Source organism: Mandrillus leucophaeus, unplaced genomic scaffold (assembly GCF_000951045.1).
Source record: "Mandrillus leucophaeus isolate KB7577 unplaced genomic scaffold, Mleu.le_1.0 Scaffold93, whole genome shotgun sequence".
NCBI lineage: Eukaryota > Metazoa > Chordata > Mammalia > Primates > Cercopithecidae > Mandrillus > Mandrillus leucophaeus.
This window is the reverse complement of record NW_012110141.1, coordinates 3,873,456-3,900,576: the sequence shown is the minus strand read 5'-3', so window position 1 is coordinate 3,900,576 and position 27,121 is coordinate 3,873,456. Positions and strand designations below refer to the sequence as shown.

Here is a 27,121-nt window from a genome sequence, read left to right as displayed (position 1 = left end):
TTTCAAGCAGTCTGGCTCACCAGCATTCCCCCAAGACTGCCCTTGGCTTGGCCGTGGTGCCAGAGGCATTCTCTGACTCAGCTGTGATGCGGTCCTGTTGGCCACATTTGCACTCCAATTGTGTTGTCTGCTCCAGTGTTGCTGGTTGTCTGGACAAGCTGTCTCCCCAGTAGGGCAGACAACCTGGTCTGAAGAGATGTATGCCAGAGGGAAATACCCCTGGTCTGCTGCCATGGTGAGTAGATGGCACCCAAAGAGAATGAGTTACGATGCGTGTTTTTCCACCCAATGAGTCTGACAGTATCTTCACGAGCCTTTAGTTGTAAGGGTTTTGGTGGCCCTTACCATCATAAAGTCAGACTCTAGTCTTTTTATACAGCTTTCAAGGATGATGTAAACATGAATGAATATTACGTGAGACTTCTCGTATCTGTGCTAAGACCTCAAAGCCCCAAACAATAAGTGACGACAACCTCTGTTTTCTAAAGAGAGGTGCTAGACCGTCAATATGCTAAGTGGCAACCCCTGGCACCTACCCCGGCTCTACCAGTGTTAGCCCGTCTCTCCCTTCTAGCCTGTGCATATGAGAAGGCTCGAGATGAATCAGAGAGATTGGAGATGGGGTTTCTATAAAGAGCGTTGTCACAGAACCGCCCTGCTATGTGTTTCCTTTCGACCTCTCCAGGGAAGGCAAGGGGATTGCTTCCCCTTTCTTAACTTGTCTAAAGGAGGGGCCTTAAGGGAATCACTCATGGAAGAGGTAGAGGAAGGAAACTGCCATCTAACCTCATCCCCTCCCCTATGTGCAGAAATTTCTGAGCTCTGCAATTGCTCTGAACCTTGAGATGAAGGGGGTCAGAGTTCTTAAGAAAGCTTGACCAGTGATACTGGAGTGTGGTGTGATGCAGAGATGAAGCCTGGCACTGGTGCATACCTCTAAAGGCAAGAAGCTGACCCTAGGGACCTGTGGGGGAAGAGTGGAGAAAAAGGAGTTTGCTGCCGGTGAACTGCACTTCCAGAGTTTGAGGGGGCAATTTAGAAGGCAGCTGGGCTACACTACCTTAAAAGAACTCTTCTCAAGAGAACTGCCTGCCAGTGCGGTAATTCCATTAGAAGAGAGCTGGTGGGGCATACCATGACTTATAGGAGCTAAGAAGGATTCATAGATGGTCAGCCAGAGAGTTGCTCATCCCTGTCTGGCAACACTAAAGTGGGATCCCCCATTGGCCATGACAGGAATGCCAGAATTTGGCCATGTGCTGTATGAAGGGCATCACCTCTAGATTAAATAGCAACAGTCAAGGGAAACTTTTGTCCCTGGCCTTTGCCTTTCTGTTCCATCCCCACCCCGCCTATTGCCTCCCAACCCTGAAGCAGCCAGAAGCCAGTAAGAGGGAGAAGAGGTAGGGCAGAAAAAGGTGAAGTATGAAGAGACAAAGCACAAACCTTTCTCTCTACAGCTGTTGTGTGGCCCAGTCTGTGGGAAGATCTAAACTAAATGAGACATTGCAGTTGTGACTTGACTGAACCTAATCCTTGAAAGTGAAGATGTTTATTAATACCTGAAAGTAACTGGAAAGCCATAGCAAGTCATCCAAGGGTAGAGAAAGGAAATTCAGCAGACCTTGCACAAAGAAAATGGTAAGTAAATTAAGAAAGCTGCTTCCCTACCGCGTGCTTCCACCATGCACCAAATGGATCAATGCAGAGAGTAAATAAATAGGTCCTGTTAAGACGACCCTTGCTCATTCCAAACTGAAATGAGTAGAGTGTCATGATCATGGAGAGATGATCCATCCATCTCGTGATGTTTGATGGAATAAAATAACTCTAACCTTATTTTAGGTTTTGAAACCTTGTCCAGCTTCTTCCAGAGCAACACAACAAGCAAGCTTGGTTTCTTTAAATCTCAGCAAAGAGATGCATTTCCCTCATTATTTTTCCGGCAATCACCTATTTTTCTTTTTCTTTTTTTTCGCTAAGGTAGGTAGAAAACAGTAATGATCTGAGCTGTCAGTAGGTTACCTCCTGAAAGATTTTGTTTCACTTCATGAAATATGAAGAAAGAAAGAAACCCATATGTGATGAGTCAGAATTAAGAAAACACAGTATAAAAATCACATCCCCTCCAGTATTCCAACAATGTCCCACCACAATTCTTACTGCATTATTTTAGTCATTTCTATCATTAGACAATAATTTGGGGGCACGATGCTCATTTAAAAACCTTGACTCAATGTTTGGGGCAGATTGTTTGGAACATACAAGGAAATGAAGGAAAACTCATATCCACACTGTAGTTTTCAGAAATTACATTCACTGTTTGCTTTTCTACAACCCAAAGACTAGCACTCTCCTGGGAAGACTTCCCTCAACCCTCTCTGCAGTTCTGAAATTCCTAAGTAGACAAAGAGCTCCCCTTCTACATGCTGTTTCTCCAGTTTTTACCTGACAGCAAAGGCAAAAGCTGCATCCAGTATATGAACGAATATGAGATGAACTCACATAGAGCAAAATCTGCTGTTGCAGGCAGACATCTGAACCATTTAATCTTAACTTTGCCACCCAAATTTAAGGGAAATCAGTATACCCAGTAGAAAGCAAATATAAGAGAGGCAACCTCTTTCCTTTTTAGAGCATTGGAGGGTTTGTTTTGCTTTGTTTTAAAGAATGATGCTGACCAAATCTTTGAGTCCTATGGGCAGAGCTTTTCAAATAAAGTATTTTAGAATCTTTTGAACTCATCATTTTTAGCCCCATCCTCTATAGGGGAAAGACTTACAGAGTACTCCAGGCTTAGAAAAGTGTGTGTGTGTGTGTGTGTGTGTTGAGTGGGGATGTTGGCTAATGAGTGGCCAAAATATTAGTCCAAAGGTTGAAGAGGACTTGGAGTGAAATAACAGGAAAGATTGGAATGCAGGCAATCAGGCTTCCTGCTAATCATAAGTAGGAATGTAGCCTGCGACCTAGGGGTTCCTCTGCCATCATCACATACCTTGTGCTTCTCAAATGCTGTCCAATCATAAAATAAACCATCCACTCTCATGCCTCTACACTTTTGCACATGCTGCGTTTGTCTCCCCCTTATCCATTTCTTCAAATTCCCGTTCTGCTATTCCTTCCTCAAGAGAGCCTTCTCTGTACCCCAAAACCAAGGTAGTCTTTTGTCTGTGGTTTCATATCATTTATTTCATACCTCTATTAGTCATGCATTACTGTGCATGCTTGCAAGTTTATGTAGCATTTTGGTATTCAGATAATTTGAGAAATGCCATAATGTACATGAGCACAGAACTATATTAAAGGTGGTGAGAAATCCTGAAATAAAGAAATCTGTTTAGCTTTCTTTAATGCAGGGTTTCCCCAGTTTATTTGACCACATATCACCCTTGTGCTCCATATAAGGATTAGGGAAGGACATTTTGGGAAAAGTTGGTTCCTATAAACTCTTTGAGGTTAATGATTTTTTTCTTTTTTTTAAGCATCATTTTTTTTTTTTTTAAACTATACTTTGAGTTCTGGGATACATGTGTCAAATGTGCAGGTTTGTTACATAGGTATACATACGCCATGGTGGTTTGCTGTACCCATCAACCTGTCATCTACATTAGGTATTTCTCCTAATGCTATCTTCACCCTGCCAACAGGCCCCAGTGTGTGATGTTCCCCACCCTGTGTCCATGTGTTCTCATTGTTCAGCTTCCGCTTATGAGGGAGAACATGCAGCGTTTGGTTTTCTGTTCCTGTGTTAGTTTGCTGAGAATGATGGTTTCCAGCTTCATCCATGTCCCTGCAAAGGACATGAACTCATCCTTTTTTATAACTGCCTAGTATTCTGTGGTGTATATGTGCCACATTTTCTTTATCCAGAATGACTGTTTTTTTACATCACCAGGGTATGCAAGAATGTAAATATAAATACATGTAAAAAGTGCTTATTATGTGTTTGTTGAATGAGTGAAGGAATGAATAAGTGATCAATGAAGAAGCGTAATTCTGGTGTTGAGGCTCTGACTGGATAATCCCACGGACTGCTGGAAGGTAGGTAGAAGATCTTTTTAGACTTCCTCCCTTCAACCCTCGGGTCAGCTTCTTTTTCAGCCCACAGTATTGACATATGGGTACCAAGCAATGCTAGTGGGAAAAGCTGCCTGCCTTGGGGAAGTATTCTAGAATAGCCAAGGAAGAAGAGGAAGAATGGGAAAATGGAGAGAAGGAGATGGGAGGGAAAAAGGGAGTGGGAGAGGAGAGAGGCAAGTGCTTATGTCAGGGGTGGCAGCACCCTACCAGCAAGTCTTAGTGCTTCTCAAGGATGACCACACCACTATGCCTACGTCTTGACCCTTCTGGTCAAGATATTAGAAAATCCAGGGCCTCTTTTTCTCAACCCTTTGTTCCTTTAGTTCTCCTTTTCTTCTAGTGCCAAATGCTGTGTGCTTATAAGTATCCAGGAGGGACTCAAGCCATTTTGAAATAGATCTCACTGAATGGTGAATTTGGAGATTTTGGTAAATAGCATTAGGCAATGAGAGAAAAGTAAAATATTGGAACTCAAAGCCATCTTTGAATCGTTGAATTCAAATTGCTCATTTGCAGATGTGTCAATGGAGACCCTAAGAAGTTGAGGGCTTAGTCAAGGTAATAAAGTACTCTGATAACTGAGCCTGGAGCACAAGTATTTGGACTCCTAGCCTGGGGCTCTTTCTCTATCCCTGGGGACACAAATATAGTCAGAATATTCTATGATTGCAGATAGGCGTGAAAAAGGACTAGGAGAATTACACTCTTCAAAGGATGAATTGCACTCAGATAACATAGTCAAATAGATGATTTGACACTAGTCCATTGGTCTGTTGCCTCTTCCAAGAAATATATGTTCTCCCCAGCCAGCTGCCTCTTGCCATCATTGAGGATGAAAAATGAAACACTGAATAATCACTGAATCATAATATTGGTTACCCACAGGGTTTGACTTTGGAACTAATTTTTAAATGATTTGGGAAAAGTTCTCTAACACTTCCCCATTGTTAAATTTGCATCTCTGTGCAGCTGTGATAATGACAGGAGACATAATTGCCATTTTGATGCATCAGCCTTTCAAGATCCTTTCTGTTCCTTGTATTAGATTCTTAAGATAGGACAGAAAAAAAATCTCAAAACTAGCCTATTGTCACACATGAAGAAAAAGTCATCGGGCTTTTCTTTCTTCAAACCCCAAGAGATTGTTAGTTGCTTTACTCATTTACCTAAAGCTCTCAAGAGTTGGTGACATTTTATTATTTTGAGTTAACTCAACTGTCTTTTAAAATACTCATGCAGATTCATGGATTACTTTGCCATGACTGGTTATCATTCACTGTACACAGAGCACTCGTTTATAGTGTGGTTCCTACAAAGGGCCCCGAATGAGGATAGGCCACTTATTTATAAGGTAAAAATATGGACTATCCATAGAAAAAATTCAATCTCTTGTCACTGTCAAAAGTGCTAAACAGCACTTTGGGAGGCTGAGGCAGGCAGATCACCTAAGGTCAGGAGTTTGAGACCAGCCTGGCCCACATGGGGAAACCCTGTCCTTACTAAAAATACAAAAATTAACTGGATGAAGTGGTAGGTGTCTGTAATCCCAGCTACTTGGGAGGCTGAGGCAGGGAGAATTGCTTGAACCCGGGAGGTGGAGGTCTCAGTGAGCTGAGATCACACCACTGCACTTCAGCCTAAGCAACAGAGCAAGACTCCATCTCAAAAAAATAAAAAAATAAAAAAAAGAAAAGAAAAAGGCTGAACCTAGGTTTTAAAGGTAGGAAGTACATAAACATGCTTTTTTTGTCTTATCTCAATTTCTTATGTAAGTGACCCCAGATGCATCTGAAGAAACAGTTTCTGGGGGATTCTTCTGTACTCTTGCTCCACCTTTTTACTGTCCATCTACTGAAATAATCCCTGTCATGTTAATCCATCTAAAAACACTGCTGTGATGGTGTCTCTCCCCTGCCCAAACACCTGTGCGGCCTCCCATTGTCAATGAAATAAAGTTAAAATCTCTTACCTGGCATTCCAGGCATTTTCAAATTTGTCCCTGTACTGCTTTCTCAGCCACATCTCTTCCCCCATCCACCCCTCGTAGCTACCACCACTGTATCATTGCTCTTAGCTTTTTCTCATCTTTGTCAAAATCATACCAATCCCCGAAATACGGTTTACTTCTTTTATCATGTCTTCTAGGACATCCAAGCAGTGAGGGGCCTCTTTTGTCTCTGAATTCCCAACACCTTTCTTTTTTGGTGGGGGAAGGAGACCACTCTTATTGCACTTGACACATACCGCCCTTTGTTAACATCCAGTTGTGATAAAAATCTCTTTTCCTTTCTTGAAAGAATCTTCCTTGAAGCTGGGAAGGGGCCATAGAGGATCTGTCATTTTAATTGTCATTTTCCCCATTATATCTAATGCTGGGTCAAATTAATGACAATGCTAGATTTAAAGTTGCATTTGTTTTAAACAGGCAAGCTCCATGAGACTCCAATCTTTTTATTTGTGGTTACGTATAAGTAACTTATTCTAAGAAGCCTGAACATGTTGTAAAAGAAAAGAAACTTGTCAAATGAAGGTTGCAAAATAGAAGTTGGCCAACAGGACGTGACCTGCAAATGTGTTTTATTGGCCCACACTGTGATTTTAGAAAATATTCACCAACTTTTAAACATTTGGGAAATTTCACACACAAAAAAATCCCCTGCCTTCCTGATGATCTTGAAACATCAAAAGATCTAGCAACCCGGGCTTGCATTCTCACACAGCAGCAACTCATTAGAGCCGAGTAGCCTTTGCACAGGGTCTCTGCTGTCTAGTTTGCCGCAGTCCTCACCCAGCCCACATGTCATTTGCTTATACTGTCTGCCTGGCTGTTACAGGAGACTGAACCTGAGATTCGGGATATAAAGGAGAAGATAGAATAGGAGCAAAGAGAACAATAAGGTTAGGATGAAGACGGTCTAGAGTCAAGATAAGCTGAAGGATGAGCACTTTTGAAAAAAAGAGTTGGAGACATGATTAAAAATATTCAGATGACGAGAAGCAATAGTGAATGAAGGAAAATGGAAAGAACCATAAAAGGTCATCAATATCTCTGTGTAAAGGATCAAAAGAGAAAAAGTTAACTGTTTGCAGCAGAATAAAAATTCCTGTCTTGTTCTTGTTGAAAAGCCAGCCGCCAGAAGCTTCTTACTCCTTGGAGACCTTGGAGTCGAGGATGAAATGTCTTGCAACTGTGGAGAGACCTAGGCTTTTCCAAAGCCTACCAGGGTCCAGGTGAGAGCAGTGGTAACCCACAAGTAAGTAAGCCCTTGCCCTTGTCTCTCTTCTGTGGAGGACTTCTTCTCAAAGCTGACTTCTTGCTGATAACACAACCTCACCTCTCATTTTCCTTGCAGAGAAGCAGCCTTCTTCGCCACTAGGGGGGCCTGTTGCACACCACATTCAGAGCTAATCAGCAGTATTGGCTCACCTCACTGTCACTTGGGAAGTTCCTAGGACCCATTGACATCCTTTGATCTATTTTCAGTGAAAAGTAACCTAGGATTATTCCAACCTTGTCTTTAGAAATGAGAAATATTAAACAACAAATACACAAGAAAGTAAAGCATAATATGGAAATGTGAAAATACAAGACTAGGCCACAGGTGAAGGAAAATCTTTACGGGGTGGCCTTCCTCGTAGCTACAGAGCTCACAGGTGCAGTTTGTCTCTACCTCCCTGTAGATCCTTCCCTACTCTTCTGCCACACCTCCTGGTTCCTACTTAGTTCCTACTCACCCTCCTCCCTCCTCTCTTCCCTATTGACAGAAGCCACAGCTAGGTCCGTGCAGGAAGTGGGAGGAGACAGCAGAAAAATTTATCCTGGGAAATGGACTCCATTTGACCGCAGCTCACCCAGTTCACTCTTGAAGGTGTGATCCTGTGGGAGAATGGAATGGACATTCCGAATACTTCCTCCTCCAACAAACCAGTTCACGTTGGGATTCCAGCGGTTCACAAAGCCACAGAGATGATTTTCTTCAAAGTCACATTCTGGGGAAGGGAAACAAAAACACTGCATGGACACACAGTCACACCTGGGTACACCCATCCTACTACAGAGTTTGCTCTTAGATATTCAGAAGTTTCTCTCTTCCTTTGCCCACTCTGACCTTTCTACCAGGACCCCCGCACAATATTGGTCAAGAAGAGAGACAGATCCTGTAATAAATCAAGATTCTAATTCATCATTGGCCCTTTGGATTATGGCCCTTCCACTTATTAGCCATGTCACTTGGAGCATGACTTATCACTTTTTGTAGCCTCTGTGTCTCCATATGTGAAATGGGGACAATGTTCCTACTTCACAGAGCTATTGTAAGTGTGGAGAGCTCCCAGTGCAGTGCCAGGCATGTGGTCAGTGCTTGGTACAAGTCAGCTGTTTTTATCAGTCACCTCTGTCTCAAAGCACTGTTCAGCGTTATGCTCTTAGCTCTAGAAAATTTTTTCCACAACCCTTTCTTGAATCTGGTAGCCCAGTCCTCCTTTCCTTTCTCTTCTCATGATGAACAAGTTGCCCAGAGCTGAGGGGCATGTGTCCGAGATGCTAAAATTCCATTTTTCTTATAAATGAGAACCCAGGCAAAATAGGTGGGACAGATCTATCCTAGGTTCTGGGTTCCTTTTGCAGCTACTGAGTGGAGAAGAGAGAGAGGATAATCAGACCCTCCTCTTCTCCCCTTAGTGTCGTTGGCATGTTTGCGTGGATATATTGATCTTCATCAACAACTTTTCCTTAAAAAGGAGCAAGAAACTCACAAGCTAATGCCTCCACTGACCCTTATAATCATGCAATTAAACTAGGAAGTATAATTGTGCTGGCCATTGGCCCCCTGCAGATCAATTTTGCTCTTCTCCACCTGATAGGTCCTGCAGAGGTTGACCTATCTGAACTGTATCAATGGGCTCCCCTGCCTTCCATCTCCCTGTTGGATTCGACCAACGGAAGGTGGAAGGAGAGTGAAATCAGGGGTTTAATTGCGCAGCAGTCTCCCAGCCAGGTCGCCATGGGTTGGTAAATCTTGTCAAGCAGTCCTCACCAAATAGCTATTGTTTACAGGTACTGGAAACTCCTCCTCCCTTTTCCTTTCAGGCCAAAAGAAGACAACAGCTCATGAATTATCACTGTTACTAGTCCTCGGTCACAGAGCTGTCCCTTGCTGGCTTCCTTTACGACTCACAGTTTGTGATCTCTCCAGTGAGCTTCCCTCAAATTACTCAGGTTGAGTGTATCCTGTTTCCTCCTTCCTGCCAGGATCTTGACTGGTATAGTCAGCAATGTGTTTTTACATTAGCAAGCACTGAAAATTTCTAAGATTTTCATTTTCAATGTTTCCACCACAGTGTCTGCTAACCAATGCCCTAACATTCAGTGCCAAAGGCTGCCTAAGAGTAAAATAAAAAGCAAAATATTCCTCAATGTGCCAGGCTTCATTCTCAGCACTTTACATAAATTAACTTATTCAATCCTCAAAGCAGCCCCATGACATAGGCACTGTTACTAACCTCATTTTACAGATGAGGAATGGAAAGAGACAGAGAAAGTACCCAGAAAGAAAGAAGTGAGAGCATGATCATAGAGTTTAACGAGTTAAAAGCGTTGGCATCCTTCTGTTTCAAACAAATCAGAAGTCACCACATCATTTGAAGAAAGGCAACATGTCTTGGATGCCCAGCACTGTATATACCAATCATCTTCATAGCCACGATCTCATTCCTCCTCCCAAGAATCCTAGGAGGGAAGCATTTTATTCCCATTTTACAGATGACAAAGCAGAGGCTGAGGCTCAGTAAGCTGACTGGGCCAGCAGATGGCGCTCCACCAGGGGTGTCTAACTTGTCTGTCGTTTGCAACCTTTTACATGTGCCAGGTGGGGAGCCCAGAGGCAGGCTCAAGGAAGGGAGCCTGAGCCTCACTGTATCTTCAGAAAATGGTATATTTTCTTTCACTTGCCCTAGAGACATCATTGAGATCAAAACAGAGAAGTGAAACTTCAGGGGATTAGCAAAGGCTTTTTTGTTGTTGTTGTTCAGAACCTTCTTTGACTGTCCTTTCTCTTCCCCGCCACATTCATTTAGCCTTCAAGAGCTGTCAGTGCTGAAAAATCTCTCAATTCTACTGCCTTTTTCCGATTCCACTGCTAATTCAGTATTGCCCTCATTAAGTCCCCTCTGTAAGGTCACAGCTGCTTCCTAGGGGTTTTCCCACCTGCTGTGTATTTTCCTTGTACCCAACTCATCTTCCACGTGACAGCTGGAGTCATCCGAAAGTGCAGCTGCACACTTCTCCCCTGCTGGCTGACCCATATGATTCAGCAGGTCCAAGCTCCACATCCTGCATCCACACTTTTCCATCACAAACTCCCTTAGCAGTCTTGGTCTTCACTTCAAACACCTTACTCAGCCTCTTCCCTTTGCCTGAACCTGTTCTGTTCTTTCTCCCCACAGAAGTCTGGCCACAGAGAACCCTTACCTTCCTACCCTGCACCTCCACTTAACTAAATTCTTCTCCTTCTTGAAACTCCAGCTCCAATGCATTGTCCCTATTCAGTCCTCTCCAATTTCTTCTCCTCCTTCCTGCGCCCCCACTGCACAGCTTGTCCTTCCTCAGCAGTAGTTATCATATACAGAACTAGCTTCAGTGTAGACAAATAGAGACTGAACCACCATAGGACAGGGTTTACCCTTTCTTTATGCCCTCTTGGAAGCTGGCACATAAGAGACAGCCAACCAACTCTTCTCAAGTGAATTCTAAGTGACAACTGTGATTATTAAGAGGAGGGCAGTGGTATGCCAAGAGAGAAATGAGGGAAAGAAGATAATACAATGTCTGCTTTTCTGGCACATGCTACAAAAAGCTGAGTTTCCAGCAATTTGTAAATTATTTTAATCAGAACATGTCAAGGTTAAGGTGGCAGTTCTCAAGTTACAGTTGCTGCATCTATGTTTCTTTCATTAATCCAGACAGTACAGGCAAATTCTAATGAGCCTTCCCACACTAAAGACAAAACAACATACAGTATTCAAATGAACCTAGCAAAGAATTTAAACCAGTATGCATTATGCAGTGCATTCTATAAAATACTTGGTCTTTAGGATTGATTCAGTTCCCTCTGGCAACAGTAGCTTTTAGAAAAAGATTCACAGTTTGATTTAATGAAAATGAAGCCCACTTACCAATACAGTAGCCGGTTGTCATCTTGATTTCAAACAGTGCAATGCTGGCTGTGTTTCCCTGTCCTAGTACACCTTCTATTAAAATCTGCACAACATATGGGGAAGAAGGGGAGTTAGACTTCAAAACATCATGTTTCCTTGGTTCAGTATTTCAGCTATTAGTCTGGAGCTGTTCAGCCATTCAAGGCAAAATAGGATTGTTAGTCTCAGCTAATTGCGATTGGATACCAATTTCACTATGGACTTTACTAAAAGAATGTGTGTGTATGTATATGTGTGCATGCGCATGTGCACATAAACTCATACATCAAAACTTCGAGGTGAGTAAGGCATCTGATAGAAGCTCAGAGCCAGCTGTCTTCTCTTCTATTGTTATCCCAACCACCACCATCTTCAGTGCTTGTGGTAGCACTTGTGGTCCTGTTTCTGAAAGTAATCACTTTTTCTCCTGTGGTTTTAGCCCTATATTCTGCAACTGTGCTGGCAGATTTAGGAGGTGATAACTGCTGGGAGGATGTTGTAAAAGAGGGAACTCAGAGGCCCCATGCTCCATCCTCAACCACCAGCTGACAGGGAAGGACTCCAGGCAGAAAGAGGGTATTGGAGAGTAAAGTATTTCAAGCTTTTCAAAGAAGAAGCAGGATGGGATAGGAAACTGAAAGGTGGATTAGGAATGGGGAATGTTTTCATGATGGCTCCATTGTGTCCTTGATGAAATATTTTCAATAAACATCACACTTCATGGCCAGGTGTGTCTGGATCCCATCCTCCTTCCTTATCCAATCCACACCCAGCATCACCTTATATTCTCTACTTTCCTTTTCCAGGACTCCCAAAGGAACACCTTCCCTCTTTGAAAAGGAAATGGAACATATCCTTTAAGTATTTTCTCTCTTTTAAAGTATTTTCATTTTCATTTTATTATAGTTAATGTTTTGTTCAAAATTTGTAGCAAAGAAATGATTAAGATGATACACACATAGCACACACAGTTTAGAAGGATGAAATAAAATTATAGAAATGAGAATACTCCCTAAAAGCCATAGAAAATCTATTTTCATTGAAGAGGTTGGTTTAAGCCCCATTTAGATTTTTACAGAAGGCTTATTTAAATAGATGGGAAAGAAATCTGGGAAGAAGCTCTTTTAAGGAATAAACAAAATGTTAAGTTCCATTGCTAATATTCTTCTATGGTATGTATCCTATGAAACATCACATCAAAATCCAGGAGATAACTAACCTCCACATCAGAAATTTTCATAAGATTTTAGAATAGTATAAAGCAAAGATAAGAGGCTCTATATCTTTCTCCTAAACTCCACCTACCTTGAATTTCTTGGAACTGTTTTGCAAGTCCAAGCTGGCTATGAGCCAGCTGTCTGAAGGTTCCTTAGCTGACCAAAGCAAGCGATCAAAGCTTTCATCTTCAAATCTCATATAGAGGTTCAGCTGGCTGGGATCTGACAGAGATTCTGAAGATGTGGTTATCTGGTAGACCAAGCGGAGGCAGCTCCATTCCTCAGCCTGTAAGTCAGAACTTAGCAGCACAGCTTTTTCCCCCTGCTTGCCAAAGGAGGTATCCACGTAAATGTAATGACCTGGAAAGAGAAAGGAACACAGGAAAAGGATCAATTTTTGGTTTGCAACCTGGAAAAATATGCAACTGCAGTCAAGTCTCTGGGCAGATAAACCTGCAGATATATTTTGTCAACCCACTGGAAGCTGCCTGAACACTGGATCACTGGCCTCTTTTGAAAAAATTGAAAGCACTGAGGCCATGTTACCAGATGACGACAACAGGCTGGAGCTGAGTGGTGCTGCCTCTTCAGAGGGTGGCATGTGGTCTCCGCTTTGCCATAATTGCCATCACTCCCTCTTCACTCCTGACACTGTCTCTGCTTTTTATTCTTTTACACCAGGCCCATTTAGCACATTGCATTCATCTCCCTGGTCCCTATAGGCATATGTATCTGCAGGCTGAGGGACATCAGAATCAGAAGAGCAGCATGACTGAAGTCAGCATAACTAGGTGGATTCAACCTTCTCCTTACATAGCTCTCCCCATTACCTAATGCTTCAGTCTGCATTTAACTTGTACCATTATGTAAACTGAATTGATTTGGTTACCTAAGCCTGGATCTTGGGACCTAGGCATAAAAAGTACATTGTAAGCTATTTTATTTTTTAAATTAGGAATAAGACTTCCTTCCCTTGACTCTTCCATGACCAGATTTCATAGTTCTGAGAACTAAATGAGGAAACACTTGCAAAACATGTAGCACAGGGCTGGGAAAGCACTGGACACTCTGAGACTAGCAATCATCCTTCCTTCTCCTCTATCCTCACTTCTCCTTTTGGATTCCCTCTTTCCTCCTTTCTCCTTCTCCTCCTCACTTCTGTCTTCCTCTTCCCGTTTCCCCATCCTTCTCCTCCTCCTTTCCTTTTCCTCTGTTCATTCTCCTTCCCTTCTCCCTCTACCCTCCTAATATTGACAAGCGTTTTCTGCTGACTGTACAGGATGTGAAAAACATTTCTATTAAAAAAGGTGGGGCATTGAAGCCAAGAACCTTAACTCAAGCCTTCCAAACTCACCTCTGGCCATCTGGTTTCCTATATCAATGATCCGATTGCCTGTGGGTCTTTGGGGACCTCCTGGGCCTTTCTGGCCTTGCAGATTCTCATGCTTTCTCAGAGGGTCCCACATTCATGGCTGTCATTTAACCTGCTGTCTTTCATCCTGTGGCTTCCCCCTCCCTGTGTCTGCAGTTCAGTCTCCCTAACCCTAAACTCTTACTAGAAAGGATCTGAAAAGCCTCTTTGTTTTGCTTGATGTTCTTAGCCTGTCCTCCCACGCTTGTTGTCTCAAATGCCCATCCCAGCCTGGATCCTTATCTCTGTGGCGAGTACTGACAGGCCAACTGGAGCTCAGATGACGGCCATCCTCACATGAGGGACACAGTTAGGGCACTGTCTTCAGGGATTCTTGCTTGCCGACTGAAGGGTTTCAAGATCAAGATCTAACTCTTGCTGGCAATCTTCTTAACATAGCAACTGCCCACTGGGTGCAGATAGCAATTGCTTCCAGATGCCAACCCAGGCACCCTTGTGGAGAAATTTGGCCCTTGCAGCGATTGCTGCCACCACCATACCTCCCACATATAGGCAACTCTCACTGCAACCCAGGCCCAACTACTGTTCTAAGTGCTTCACGCGCATTTCCGAGGTGAAAGGCTTGTTGGGTTTGACTATTCTAAGCCAGGGCTCTTGAGACCAACCCTTTTTGGATAAAAGTGCCGCTTCTTGTGGCGTGAGGAATGTATTAGTGCCATCCTCTTTCCCCACTCTTTGCTACTGTCCCAAAAGAAGGGACTTCAAGCAGGCTGGATTTGGGGAGATCACATGAGTACCTCAAACCTTTTCCGAGGAAATAGAGAGTTGGGACATGGAGTATAAAAGAGGAAAGAAACAAATAAAGACCTTGCTATGTCCTATCAACATTCACATCAAATACCAACTTTGCTGCCATGGGAGGCTCAATTTTCCCTGGGCACTTCCCCAGCCTCCCCTTTTCTCTCCCTCCCCTTTTTCTTTCCCCACTCTAGAAAGGGCAATGCTCTTAAAGTTGAGCCCAGAGTCACCTGGAAATCTTGTTCAAATACAGATCCCCAGGCCCGCCCCTCGAGTTTCCAAACCAGTAGGGCTGGGGTGTTGCTGCATTTCTAACAGATTGCATTTCTTAGACGTTCCAGGAGATGCTGATGCTACTGGTCTTTGAGAACTGCTGACTTACAATGTATGACAGGTAAATAGGGTTCATTCTCCAGCCACCTCTCATCTACCAAAGAAAGTGCAGGCTCCTGTAGCACGTAAAGGAGGGAGGCAACAGTTCTGCTGGAAGGTACAACGCAAATTTAAGTGAACGTGTGTTACAGTAGGTGCACAGAGTCCATCTGCTGGTGATTTTCTTGGCTTTTCAGTGAGTGCCGTAAAAAATTCTCTTGATATTCTCTCTCACCTGATCAGATTTTGCTATAAGCATATGCTAATGTTCTCTTGTCAAGAACCTTTGAGAGCACACACTATATAAAATATACTATTTAAAATACCTAGATTTTATTCTGTGTGATGAAAGTTGGTGCTATTCATTGAGTGATTTTGACATCTTAGCCATAAATGTGAGTTATTTTTAAATATTGGAATTTTGCATTTAAATTAAAGATCTCATACTTGTTTTTAGGTCACGCCATGTGAACGTGCCTATTAGCTGCATTACAGTCCAAGCAAAGATGTATCTACCCAGCTGATTGTATGCAATGCACTCAGCAGAATGATGCATTTTCCTAGACCTAATCATTAGCCCAAGTGCCGCCCACCTCCACTATCACTGCCAACTTCAAGACTAATTTTCTAAATTAATCACTACATTTTCCAGGCCTGCTCTGGATACAGCCTTGGAACCCTTCTAAATATAGTGCTCCATGTAGCCACTGCCAATCAATCTGAGCTGGCACTTCAGTTGAAACTACTTGTTATCTCTGCTTGTGGCTTCAGTGTAGGGGTATATTTTGTGGTCATGTTATAGCTAAATTGAACTAGAAGGAACATGGCATATTTTGAAGAAGTTTTAGAAAATATAGGATGAGGAAGATATTAATGTTCAAGAATGTTGCCTTTCCCTGCCTTGTCACTAAGAAAATTGCTATTCTAGAATAAATGTTGAGTTCTTTTTACTTAAAAAGAATCATTTTACCACCGAGTGAATTAATGAAGTTTTCTCTGGGTGTAAAATGTTTTATTTATTCCATCTTAATCAGATTGATATTTGGAAGTTAACTTTAGACATAATTCACATTCCATAGAATTCGCCCTTTTAATACAATTCAGAGGTTTTTAGCATATTCACAAAGTTGTGCACCATCACCACTATCTAATTCCAGAACATTTTCACCATAACCCCAAAAAGAAAGCCTGTATCCATTAGCAGTCATCCCTCATTCTCCCCACCCCTAACCTCTGGAAACCACTGATCTACTTTCTGTTTGCCTGAACTTGCCTATTCTGGAAACTTTTTATGAATAGAATTATATGTGTCTCTTTGTGACTAGCTTCTTTCACCTAGCATAATATTTTCAAGGTTCATCCATATTGTAGCATATATTAGAATTTCATTCTTTTTGGGGGATAATATTCTATTTTATGGATATACCACATTTGATTTATTCATTCATTAGTTGATGGACATTTGGATTGTCTCTACTTTTTGACTATTATGAATAATCCTGCCATGAGCATTTTTATGCAAGTGTTTTTGTATACAAAAATTTCAATTCTCCTAGGTGTATACCTAGGAGTGGAATTGTTAGGCCACATGGAAATTCTATGTTTAACTTTTTGACGAACTGCCAAACTGCTTTCTCAAGTGGTTGCATCATTTACATCTCCACCAGCAGTGTATGAGAGTTCCAACTTTTCCACATCCTCACCAACACTTGTTATTGCCCATCTTTTTTAAAATTATAGTGACGCTAGTAGATGTGATCTCTGGTTATGCTTTTGATTTGCATTTCTTGAGTGACTAATTATGTAGAGCATCTTTCATGTGCTTATTGGCTATTAATGTACATCTACTTTGGAAAAATGTCTGTTGAAATCCTTTGTCCATTTTAAAAATTGTTTTTTTTTTTATTGTTGAGTTATAAGAGGTTTTATAAATTCTGGATAATAGATCTTATCAGATAGATAATTTGCAAATATTTTTTCCCATTCTGTGCTTCGTCTTTTCACTTTCTTTTTTTTTTTTTTTAAATGGAGACGGAGTCTTGCTCTGCTGCCCAGGCTGGAATGCAGTGGCGTGATCTCGGCTCACTGCAACCTCCACCTCCTGGGCTCAAGCAATTCTCCTACCTCAGCCTCCCAAGTAGCTGGGACTGCAGGTGTATGCTGTCATGCCTGGCTAATTTTTTTGTATTTTAGTGCAGACGGGGTTTCACCATGTTGTCCAGGCTGGTCACGAACTCCTGAACTCAAGCAATCCACTCGCCCCAGCCTCCCAAAGTGCTAGGATTACAGGAGTGAGCCACCGCTCCTGGCCGTCTTTTCACCTTTTTTATGGTATCCTTTGAAATACAAAATTTTTAAATTCTGATGAAGTTTAATTTTCTATTTTTAGTTTTTTTTCCTGCCTTTGGCATCATAGCTAAGAAGCCATTCTCAAATTTAAGGTCATGAAGATTTACAGCTTGTTTTTTTCTCAGAGTTTTATTGTTTCAGCTTTTACATTTAGATCTTTGATCTAATTTTTGCCCATTGAATTTTCTTGCCACCATTGTTAAAATAAACTGAGGATAGATGTGGGGTTTATTTCTGGACTTCTCAGTTCGATTCTATTAATCTGTGTTTATTCTTATGCCAGTACCATAGAGTCCTCCTTACTGTAGCTGTGTAGTAAGTTTTGAAATTGGGAAGTATGAGACCTCCAACCTCATACTCATTTTCAAGATCATTTTGACTATTCTGGGCCCCTTGTATTTCCATATATATTTAAAGATCAAAATGGGAATAATGTAGAACACCATAAAGTTCACTGTTTTAACAATATTCCTTCATTTTTCTTGAATACATGCTCCTGAATGTTGTAAGCTTTTGGTTAATGTCCAGAATTCTTAAAAAGTTGATTTTTGACCATTTCTTCTGCTGTTCTCATTGCTTTTATGGGGAGAGGATTCTCTGAGGTCCTTACTCCACCATTCTTGCTGACATGCTCCCTTTTCTCATCTTTTAAAACCAATAAGAATACAAAGCAATGCTTCAGAGATGTTAGAGTAAACAAAACAAATGAGAAAAAGGAAAAGAAGGGCAGAAATCACAGGGGGATTGGGAGGTTGATTGTGATGCATCAGGCCAAGGATCTGCGGGAGATTTACCAAACACAGTGTTGGAGAAATGGCGTCAGGAGGAGAGGGAAGGATCCACTTCAAATATGGTTGCTTAGGCAATTGGAACGGGTTTACTAGACATTTATTAGAGATGATAAAATCTTTGTAAGGGGTCAGAAAAGGGCCATAAACTTCCAAATAGATTTTTTTAAAAAGTAAGTCAGCAATCAAAAACAATCATTAAGCCATCCTGCCAAAAAGTACAGACTCAACATGCCCTAGGGTCTGAACATGTCTCCTTGTCACATGCAAGCATCAGAAAACAACAGAAAAAGCTTTTTTGTTTAAGTGAAGTCAAGCCATAAATAACTGAGTCTTGAAGTCATGTTCAATTGCTGGACACATCTGCATGGCCAGAATTCAATGTATCGATAACTTCCAATAGCCATGGCACAGCATGATAGTTCTAAGTTCCACACCATCACTGTGGCAGCATGGTCAGGGCACAAATCACAGGGGGCTTCTTGGCACCCATGGAATTCTATTAGCTAATGAATGCCAAATGCTCCATCGTTCAGGTGTGATAATCGTGCTGGGGTGACTGTGTGGTACAATGGAACCTACTCAGGATTTGTAAATTATAAGCTAGGTTTAAAACCTTATGACACACACACAGACTGAATCACTGGCTTCTTTATTTTCAAAATGGGAATAATAAAAGAAGAGAGCCACTTTACATATACATTCAATATGTGGAAACTCAATGTACTTCGGAAAAAACAAACCAACTTAAAACAACCCAACGACGAGTACTATGACACACACACACACGAAATGTATTTTTCATATGAATAGCCACTGAATGGAATCTATTTCATCTAATGTTTAAATAAGTATATACTTCCATGCAGAAAGAAGAATTGGCCGTGTTGTTCATAAAAATGGCATAATATGTATAAAACCATGTGCACCGTACTCTGTAATTTAAGGAACTCTTAAGAGCAATTTTGACAATGTATAATTTTCACCTTTTGTGCTGACTTTAGACTGTAAAACTGAAGTGAGATATGACATCATATCTATAGGGCTATTGTGAGAACCTGATAAAATGATATACAGTCGTGCGTCACTAAACAATGAAGATAGGTTCTGAGAAATCATCATTAGGTGATTTTGTCATTATGCAGGTATTATAGAGTGTACTTCATGAACCTAGATGGAGAGTCTACTACACACGTAGGCTATATGGGACAGCCCATTACCCCAGGCTACAAACCTGTAACAGTATGTTACTGTACTACATACTGTAGGCAACTGAAACACAATGGTAAGTACTTGTGTATCTAAACATACCTAAACATAGACAAGATATAGTAAAAATACAGCATAAAAGATAAGAAAGGGTACATCTGTATAGGGCACTAACTTGCAAGTGGTGTGGGTGAGTCTGTGCGTCAGCAGGGAGGGAATGTGAAGGCCTAGGCTATTACTGTACACTGCTGTAGACTTATAAACACTGTATACTTAGGCTATACTGAATTTATATGAAATATTTTTCTTCAATAATGAATTAACCTTCATTTACTATAACCTTTTTACTTTATAAATTAAAAAAAAATTTAACATTTGACTCTTGTGTAACAACTCTTAGCTTAAAACACAAACACATTGTACAGTACTGTATAAAATATCTTTCCTTATATCCTTATTATATGAGTTTTTTTCTGATTTAAATATTTTAACATTTTTTTACTTTTCAAACTTTTTGTTAAAAACAAAGACACAAACATTCACATTAGCCTAGGGCCTATACAGGATCAGAATCATCACAGTGTCACTAGGCTATAGGGAATTTTCAGTTTTGTTATGTTATGGGACCACCATCATATATGCCCATTGTTGACCAAAACATCATTATGCAGTGCATGACTATATAAAGATGCTTTGTAAATGGTCATGTTAATTGCTAATTTCTGTTCTCATCATCAAAGGCAGGAGTTTTTTAGTTATTGCAGAGACAGAGAGAAATGAATATTGTCTTCTTGCTTTTTTCCAATATAGATCAGAGAAGATATTTGTTCAAGTAGTAGACCAGTAGCACATTTTCAGTGCTGATATGAGAACAGGCCTCATTCATTTCACTTTAATTGGCCCTTTGCTGTTAAAATCTACAACTTTGTCCTTTTAGTGCTAGGCCCATCCTGGCTGCCCATGCTACGCAGTCTCCCTCCTCACAGCTGAGCTCCTCTGGTTCTTACCCAAGGCTAATCATCATTTCAAGTGGAATCCAGCATATTTACTCCTGATGTGATTCTTACTGAAATCTTATGACCCAGGTCTGACAGCAATGCCTACATCTCTCTTTTGTTTAGAGCTTAGTGTCTTGCATATCTAAGGCAAGGACACTGCTTCTTTTTGGCAGCTTCCTTCCCAGGGCTGAAGTCTAGTCCCTGAACTCAAGCAAGGATCTTCCCACTCAATTTTCTGAATGCCTTAACTGTTTGCCCCCCTGGATCACGTCCTGCTGTGGACACAGTATGGTGGAGTGGTTGAGTGTGGCTATCACATCAGGTTGATCTCAGTTCGAATCTTGGCCATGCCACTTAGAAACAATGTCACTTTGGGCAAGTTAATTATATTATCTGAAACTCACTTTCTTCACTGGTAAAGTGAGGATATTAAAATACTGATTTTGTAGCCTTTTAAAAAGATTAAATAAGATAATGTAAGTACTTAGCACAGGGCCAAGTTCTTAATAAATGTTAGTGCTCCTATGTCCAGTTAGATGATCAGCATCCTCTTCTGATGGTTACCCCACCTCGTCATCTCATATTGTCCTTCCTTGATACCAATTGCTGTTCTTCCACCTGCGCTTGCGCTCTCTCTTTCTTTCTTTTTGGCAGAGTCTTGCTCTGTCACCCAGATGGGAGTGTAGTGGGGTAACCTCAGCTCACTGCAACTTCCACCTCCCAGGTTCAAGTGATTCTCCTGCCTCAGCCTCCCAAGTAGCTGGGATTACAGGCGCCCATCACTACACCTGGCTAATTTTTTTATTTTTAGTAGAGACGAGGTTTCACCATGTTGGCCAGGCTGGTCTCAAACTACTGACCTCAGGTGATCCACCCACCTCGGCCTCCCAAAGTGTTGGGATTACAGGCGTGAGCCACGATGCCTGGCCTGCCCTACCTTTCTGACACCAACTGCTGCCCCCTATGTAGAAGTTCTTCCAACTATCTGCAACTGGATCTGTTCTCCCTAGTGCGTGCTCTACTGCTGTGGGCATGTCTTTTTATGCTATGACAGTCGTCTCTGGGATCTACCAGATAATCAAAGCAGCCTGGACAATAATATATGCAAAGCATCCAGCAAATGTTCATAAAGTTTCTGCAAAGAACAGATTTCTATCGTGGAGAGAGGATGCCTCTGTGGAACTGCATCCTCCATTATGTATAAGCCATCAGCTTACAGTTTGAAGGAGCTTTATTTTCTTTGCATATCAGAGACTTTCAAAAAAATGAAAAAGTCAAATTTCTCAGTATGTATAGAAAATACAATGGATATGGGGTTCTCAAAGTTGATTGTGTTATTAGAAAATAAATAATATAGCACTCCTTAAATGTAAAACAATGTTTTAATCTTTGGGACTATTAATATCCGAGTTTTTTTTCTCAATCAGATTAACAATGATTTATAAATCTGCTGATTACTCCTGGCAGAGAATGTTCTGATCTGAAACTATGTAAGAAAAAAAATCACAAATATTTATGACTCACATAAAGTATTCTCATCTTGTTTGAAGTTTCCAATTTCACTATTATTCTGTGTTGTTTAACAAATCACTAATCATGTAAATCATAATTTTAATAAAATGAAGATGAACATAACTTTTAAGACCAGCTCAAGTCATCTGGTAAGAAACAAAGATTCAAAAACAACTAACATTTGTTGTACTCTGGGTACTGGATTCTTCACACATGTTCTCCCTTAAACCTGTCAAATGATCCTATGATGTAGAAATTGCCACTTTACAAATAAGGAAACAGAGATTGACAAAAATTAATTCACCAGTTCAAGGAAACAGCTAGGAAACCAAGCTGAGGCACAAAGTCCATGCCTTTTCCTCTGCACCAGGCTGTCTCCAAATATTTCCTTTTCTGTCTCCTTCATTAATTTATCTTTTCATAATATCCTTTTCTTACAGCAGGAAAACAACCTTTTCTTCCTTTTCCTTATACTGGGATCCTGAAGGTGTGGATCAATCTACATGGACTGTTATTTGGGCTTCTCTACAAATATTATTTCTACTGATAACACAATAATCTGATTAATTTTTCTACCGCAGTGCCTCAAATCTAGGAGACTTTTAAACATGTCAAGATTTCTAAAATTAGGGAATATCTTATAATTAATCTATAGTAGTGCACCTCCCCACTCCCTAAAAGGATGTTAGCAAATCTATGGTGAACTTAGAATCTAGGAATACAAAATAAGATTATTTGCACCTACACTTTGGTTACTGATTGCTGTCAGAGACCCCACAGGCTTGGGCTCAGAGAACGCTATCAAATATTACCAGTAAATCCTGCCAAAGGGTGTGAAGTGGGGCAACATGAAGATAAAGGGTTACAGAGTCACTCTGCAGAACGGTAGCACTGGAGGTCCAGAGACCTCTAGTTATCAGCTTGTACAAGGCACAGCCCACAGTTTCAGTCCAATGTCTTAATAAGTATTTACTAACTTGGAATGTGTGCATCTTATGAACAATGCATTTCCATAAAGTATATGGGCCCCCAGTTGCCAGACAACAGGGTACTTCATATCATTTAATATAAACAAGTCCAGCAAGCTTCCAAATCTTCCTGCTGGATTAGAAAGGGTTTCCCCATGGAGTTTTGCAAGGCATGTCTTTTCAGTGCATGTTTTTTATGGGGATGGTTTCTCTTCTCCCCTCTCCTTGCCATGTGAAGCCCCTAATGTGACATAGATTCAAGAAACTTTTCATTCTCATTCAATGAAAGTACATGAAACTCCTGGCTTGTGGTTAGTTTCCATGGATAAGAGGATGAATGAGACTCAGGAGGTACAAGTTCCCATCTAAATCTCCCCAGAAGCCAACATACTAAAGATGGTTGATTTGAAATGCAACTTTATAGGCAGGTCCCACTTCTGAAGTGTAGTGGGCAAAATTATCTATAATTGAAAAGGAAAAACTAGATACTGTCATCTTATTTTGGTCCCAAATGGTAAGAAACCCCACCCAGAATGAAACCTTCTCTAGACCAGCAAAGAGGCTCTTGCACTGGGGAAATATAGCTTTGCTTAAGGAAAAAGGAAAGCCTGCATTTATAGAGCAGCACAAAATTACCACGTATACACTTCCAAGCTATCCCAACACACAGGGTCATGGGTGGGGTAAGTCCTTTCTTCCTGATGTGGAAATTGAATTTTCGGTGTTCTCAGTATTCCTTGTCAATATCATTTGCCTCAGGAAATTCATTACACATCTGTCATTATTATACAATGCTTATCTCCAAAACAAAATATTTCATCCTTTTCAAATTCATATATAAGAAAAAATTTGCTCCTCTCACAAATAAAGGCCAAGCTTGGCCGACAACTGCAGAACCTCCAGAGAACCTTAATATGGTGAAGCTGGATGAAACCTTGATGTCTAATAAAGGGATCTTGATGCCAAGGAAGATTTTTTTTTTCTCTAGTGCCACTTACGATGGAAATGGAAGAAAACAGTGAGGCCCAGGGAGACGCCCTGAATAGAGTGTCACTATTGATTAGCAATATCTGTCTGGTCCTGGGAGAAGACCACATGGGGCAGATCATGTCCGACTTCTTTCTTCCTAGTTGACTCAGAAACTCCTCCCACATCTAGGGTGTTTGGCTTTTGGGGAGTGAGGAGAATTTCTACAGGAAGGTTGTGACATTTTTCACCTTATTTATAAAATCGCATGGCAGCAGCATCAACATCATGATCTTGAAATGCTCTTTTCCTCTGGATTCCTTGTTCCCCGCCTTTAATAGTTTTGCCCCAACCTTCTACCTGCTACTCCTCTATCTTCTCCATGGTATTCTCTACCTTTGTTAGTCTCTTACTCGTTAGTATTTCATTGGGTCTGTGTCTAGCTTCTCTACTCTGATGACACTTCCTCACCATAGCAGTAACTGCTAATTGCCTACCTAATATCCATTCTCTCCTGCTTCTTCATTACAAAACTCCAATTTGATTGGGGTTGGCAATGTGCCCCAGCCAAGAGAATGACATTGCTGTACCGCCTTTGCATTTGGGGTGGCCAGTGACTAAGTTCTAGATGGAGAAAGTTGTTGAATGGGGCTTTCAAGAAAGCTCCTCAAAGATGGGGCTGACTCAGCTAGTAGGTTTCTTTTGTCCTCTCCCTTCCTCCCTCTTTCTGTCTGAAGTGTGCATGCAATGGGCTTGAGTTGCAATGGATTCCTTAAGAACAGGAGGTGACTAGGGTGAACAATTCATCTTAGTTAGCCTGGGCCTTTCTTCGTTTTAACATTTAAAGTTCCAGTCTGGTGCGATGGCTCACACCTCTAATCCCAGCACTTTGGGAGCCAAGGTGGGAGAATCATCTGGGCCCAAGAGTTCAAGACCAGCCTGAGCAAAATGGCAAAACTCTGTCTCTACAGAAAGTAGAAAAATTAGCCAGGCATGACACCTGTGGTCCCAGCTACTCAGCAGGCCGAGGTGGGAGAATCACCTGAGCCTGGGGAGTTCGAAGCTGCAGAAAGCTGTGACTGCGCCAGTGCAGTCCAGCCCAGGAAACAGAGCAAGACTGTGTCTCAAAAACAAAAAACAAACAAACAAACAAAAAATCTTAAATTAAATTTAAAGTCCTATGTCCTGGGAACAGGACATGTTTTCTGGGGAAACTGACAGCATTGTTCATCCTAGCAGGCAACCCTGAAAATGGACGTTATTACTGTGAGTGGGATAGAAAAATAGCAGGAGCTGGGTTCCTGATCATATTGTTGAGTCTTCTAACCAGTCCAGAGTTCCTATTTCTGCACTTTTCACTAGGAAAGAAAAAGAACAAATCCCAATTTAAACCGTTATTAATTCGTTTTTCTCTGCTATAGGCATCCAAATTACTTAACTGACTGACTTCTCCTATGCCTTCCAGCTTTGTTTATGCAGAGGCCATTCCCAAGTCTCTCACTGTGGCCTGATCCCCTATCACTTCTAGACTCATGTATCTTTCCACTGAGCATCTCCACATGGACATGCCACAGGCACTTAAACTAATTCTCTGTCTCCCAAACCCTACTCTTCCAAATCTGAGTGAATGGAACCCCCAGCTATCTAGTGATCAATCAAGAAATCTTAGTGTCTTCATTGATTCCTCCATCTCCATCCTCCAAATTTCTATCAATCTTGATAACTGAATTTTGAAAATTTCTCTCAAAGTCAACCATTCCTTCAAGTTCCCTCCACTGATACAGTTTACAAAAACTATCTTTTGTCTGGATTATTCCAAGGCCCTTCTGATAGGTATATCTGCTTCAGTCTTGCCCCACTCTAATCTAATCTCCACACTGCAGCCAGAGTGCTATTTCTATTATGCCAACCTGATTACATTATTTCCCAGCCTAAAACACCTGAAGGGGATCCCCATTGTCCTCAATTCATACCGCCTTGGTGTTCTGGCTCGCATATTTAACCACACCCTTTTTTGCAGCCTACATGGCAGCTATAGAATTTCTTTTAGTTCCTTTAAGCTAAGGTGCCAGACTCTTTATTGCTTCAGCCCTTCCCACATGCTGTTTCCTTTATCTAGGATACTCTCTTTCATATCCCTTCCCTCATACATTCCATGCCACTACTGCTCACTTCCTTCTTACTTCATTATGGTCTTACCTCTATACTTCATTATGGTCTTAGCTTAACATATCTACCATGTAAAATTGTGCAGTGTGCAACCTATACAACTGTACATGGTGGACCTGTTTAGATACTGCTTTTTCCAGGCAGCCTTTGCTACTCTCTACCTCCAAACATGGTTAGATGTCTTTTTTTTTTTTTAAGTCTTCTTTTAGTATCAGCATTATAACTTTAATTTTTATTTGTCTGACTACTTGTCCATATTCCTCTTTAGGATTTTAAGCATATAGGGGTACCCACCATATCTGCCTGTCTCCTAGTAGGTGCTTTCTATATTTTTAAATAAATGGGTAAACTTCTTCCGGATGGTAGGCTTGTTTTATCATGTTTGTATACAAAGCTACATCAAAACTCTCTTCTATTATGGAGATCTCCTATTAGGTTTGAATTTCATGCCAATTACTCAATTTGCTGTTATCCAAGGAAATATAATATTTAATGAGAGCTGTAACTTTGCTGGCAACTCACACCACACTTATTATTTTCACATATACCTCTACTGTTACATTTCCTGAAACACAAATTCTCACTGTGTCAGGATCCAGAAAGGATTGTCGAAATGCACAACTCTCTGCCTTTCTGGAATGCAGAGTTTGTGGGAAGCATTGAGAAAATGTTTCAGTGTGTGACATTTCTAGATTAAAGAGAGCTATAGTTTTATCAGCCTCAAATTTTGAGGAGTCCCAAAGTGCAGAGATCAGCAATACATGGAGAAGTGATGAGGTCAGCATTGCTTAGCCGTCTTGAATGCCATTTTGGTTCTCCCTGACAACAGGGAAATTATCCTCATATCATAGCTAACACTGCAAAAGTAGTCTTAAAAGATTACAAAGCATTAAGCCTGGCAAAAGCAAAACAAATGCCAGGAGGCAATCTCCAGTGTAAACAATCTGCCAACATTTGAAACCACAACCACAGATGTTTGTTCCACCCTTTGTCATAGGGTCTGGGAAGGGTGTAGCTTTAAGTCCTGCCGGCCCAAGTGGCAGTTTTAGAAGAGAAGTTTACCTTAGCAACCACCAACAGAAAACCAAGTGATGAACCCACAATGAAAGGTCACATAATATTTGGAAAG

General features: G+C 41.2%; 1 protein-coding gene across 2 annotated transcripts in view; it reads right to left on the bottom strand.

Annotated features, from left to right (window-relative positions):
* MAMDC2 (MAM domain containing 2) overlaps nucleotides 1-27,121 on the bottom strand; it is a 174,184-nt gene that overhangs the window by 96,572 nt on the left and 50,491 nt on the right. For both annotated transcript variants that reach the window (XR_001004910.1, XM_011970153.1), the window contains exons 3-5: nucleotides 12,580-12,851; nucleotides 11,254-11,338; nucleotides 7,933-8,070 (exon numbers count right to left, since the gene is read on the bottom strand). Coding sequence is in view for 1 of the 2 variants with exons in the window: in XM_011970153.1 (XP_011825543.1) it covers nucleotides 7,933-8,070; nucleotides 11,254-11,338; nucleotides 12,580-12,851 (495 nt within the window). In the remaining variant the exon portion in view is untranslated. The remainder of the gene's footprint in view (nucleotides 1-7,932; nucleotides 8,071-11,253; nucleotides 11,339-12,579; nucleotides 12,852-27,121) is intronic.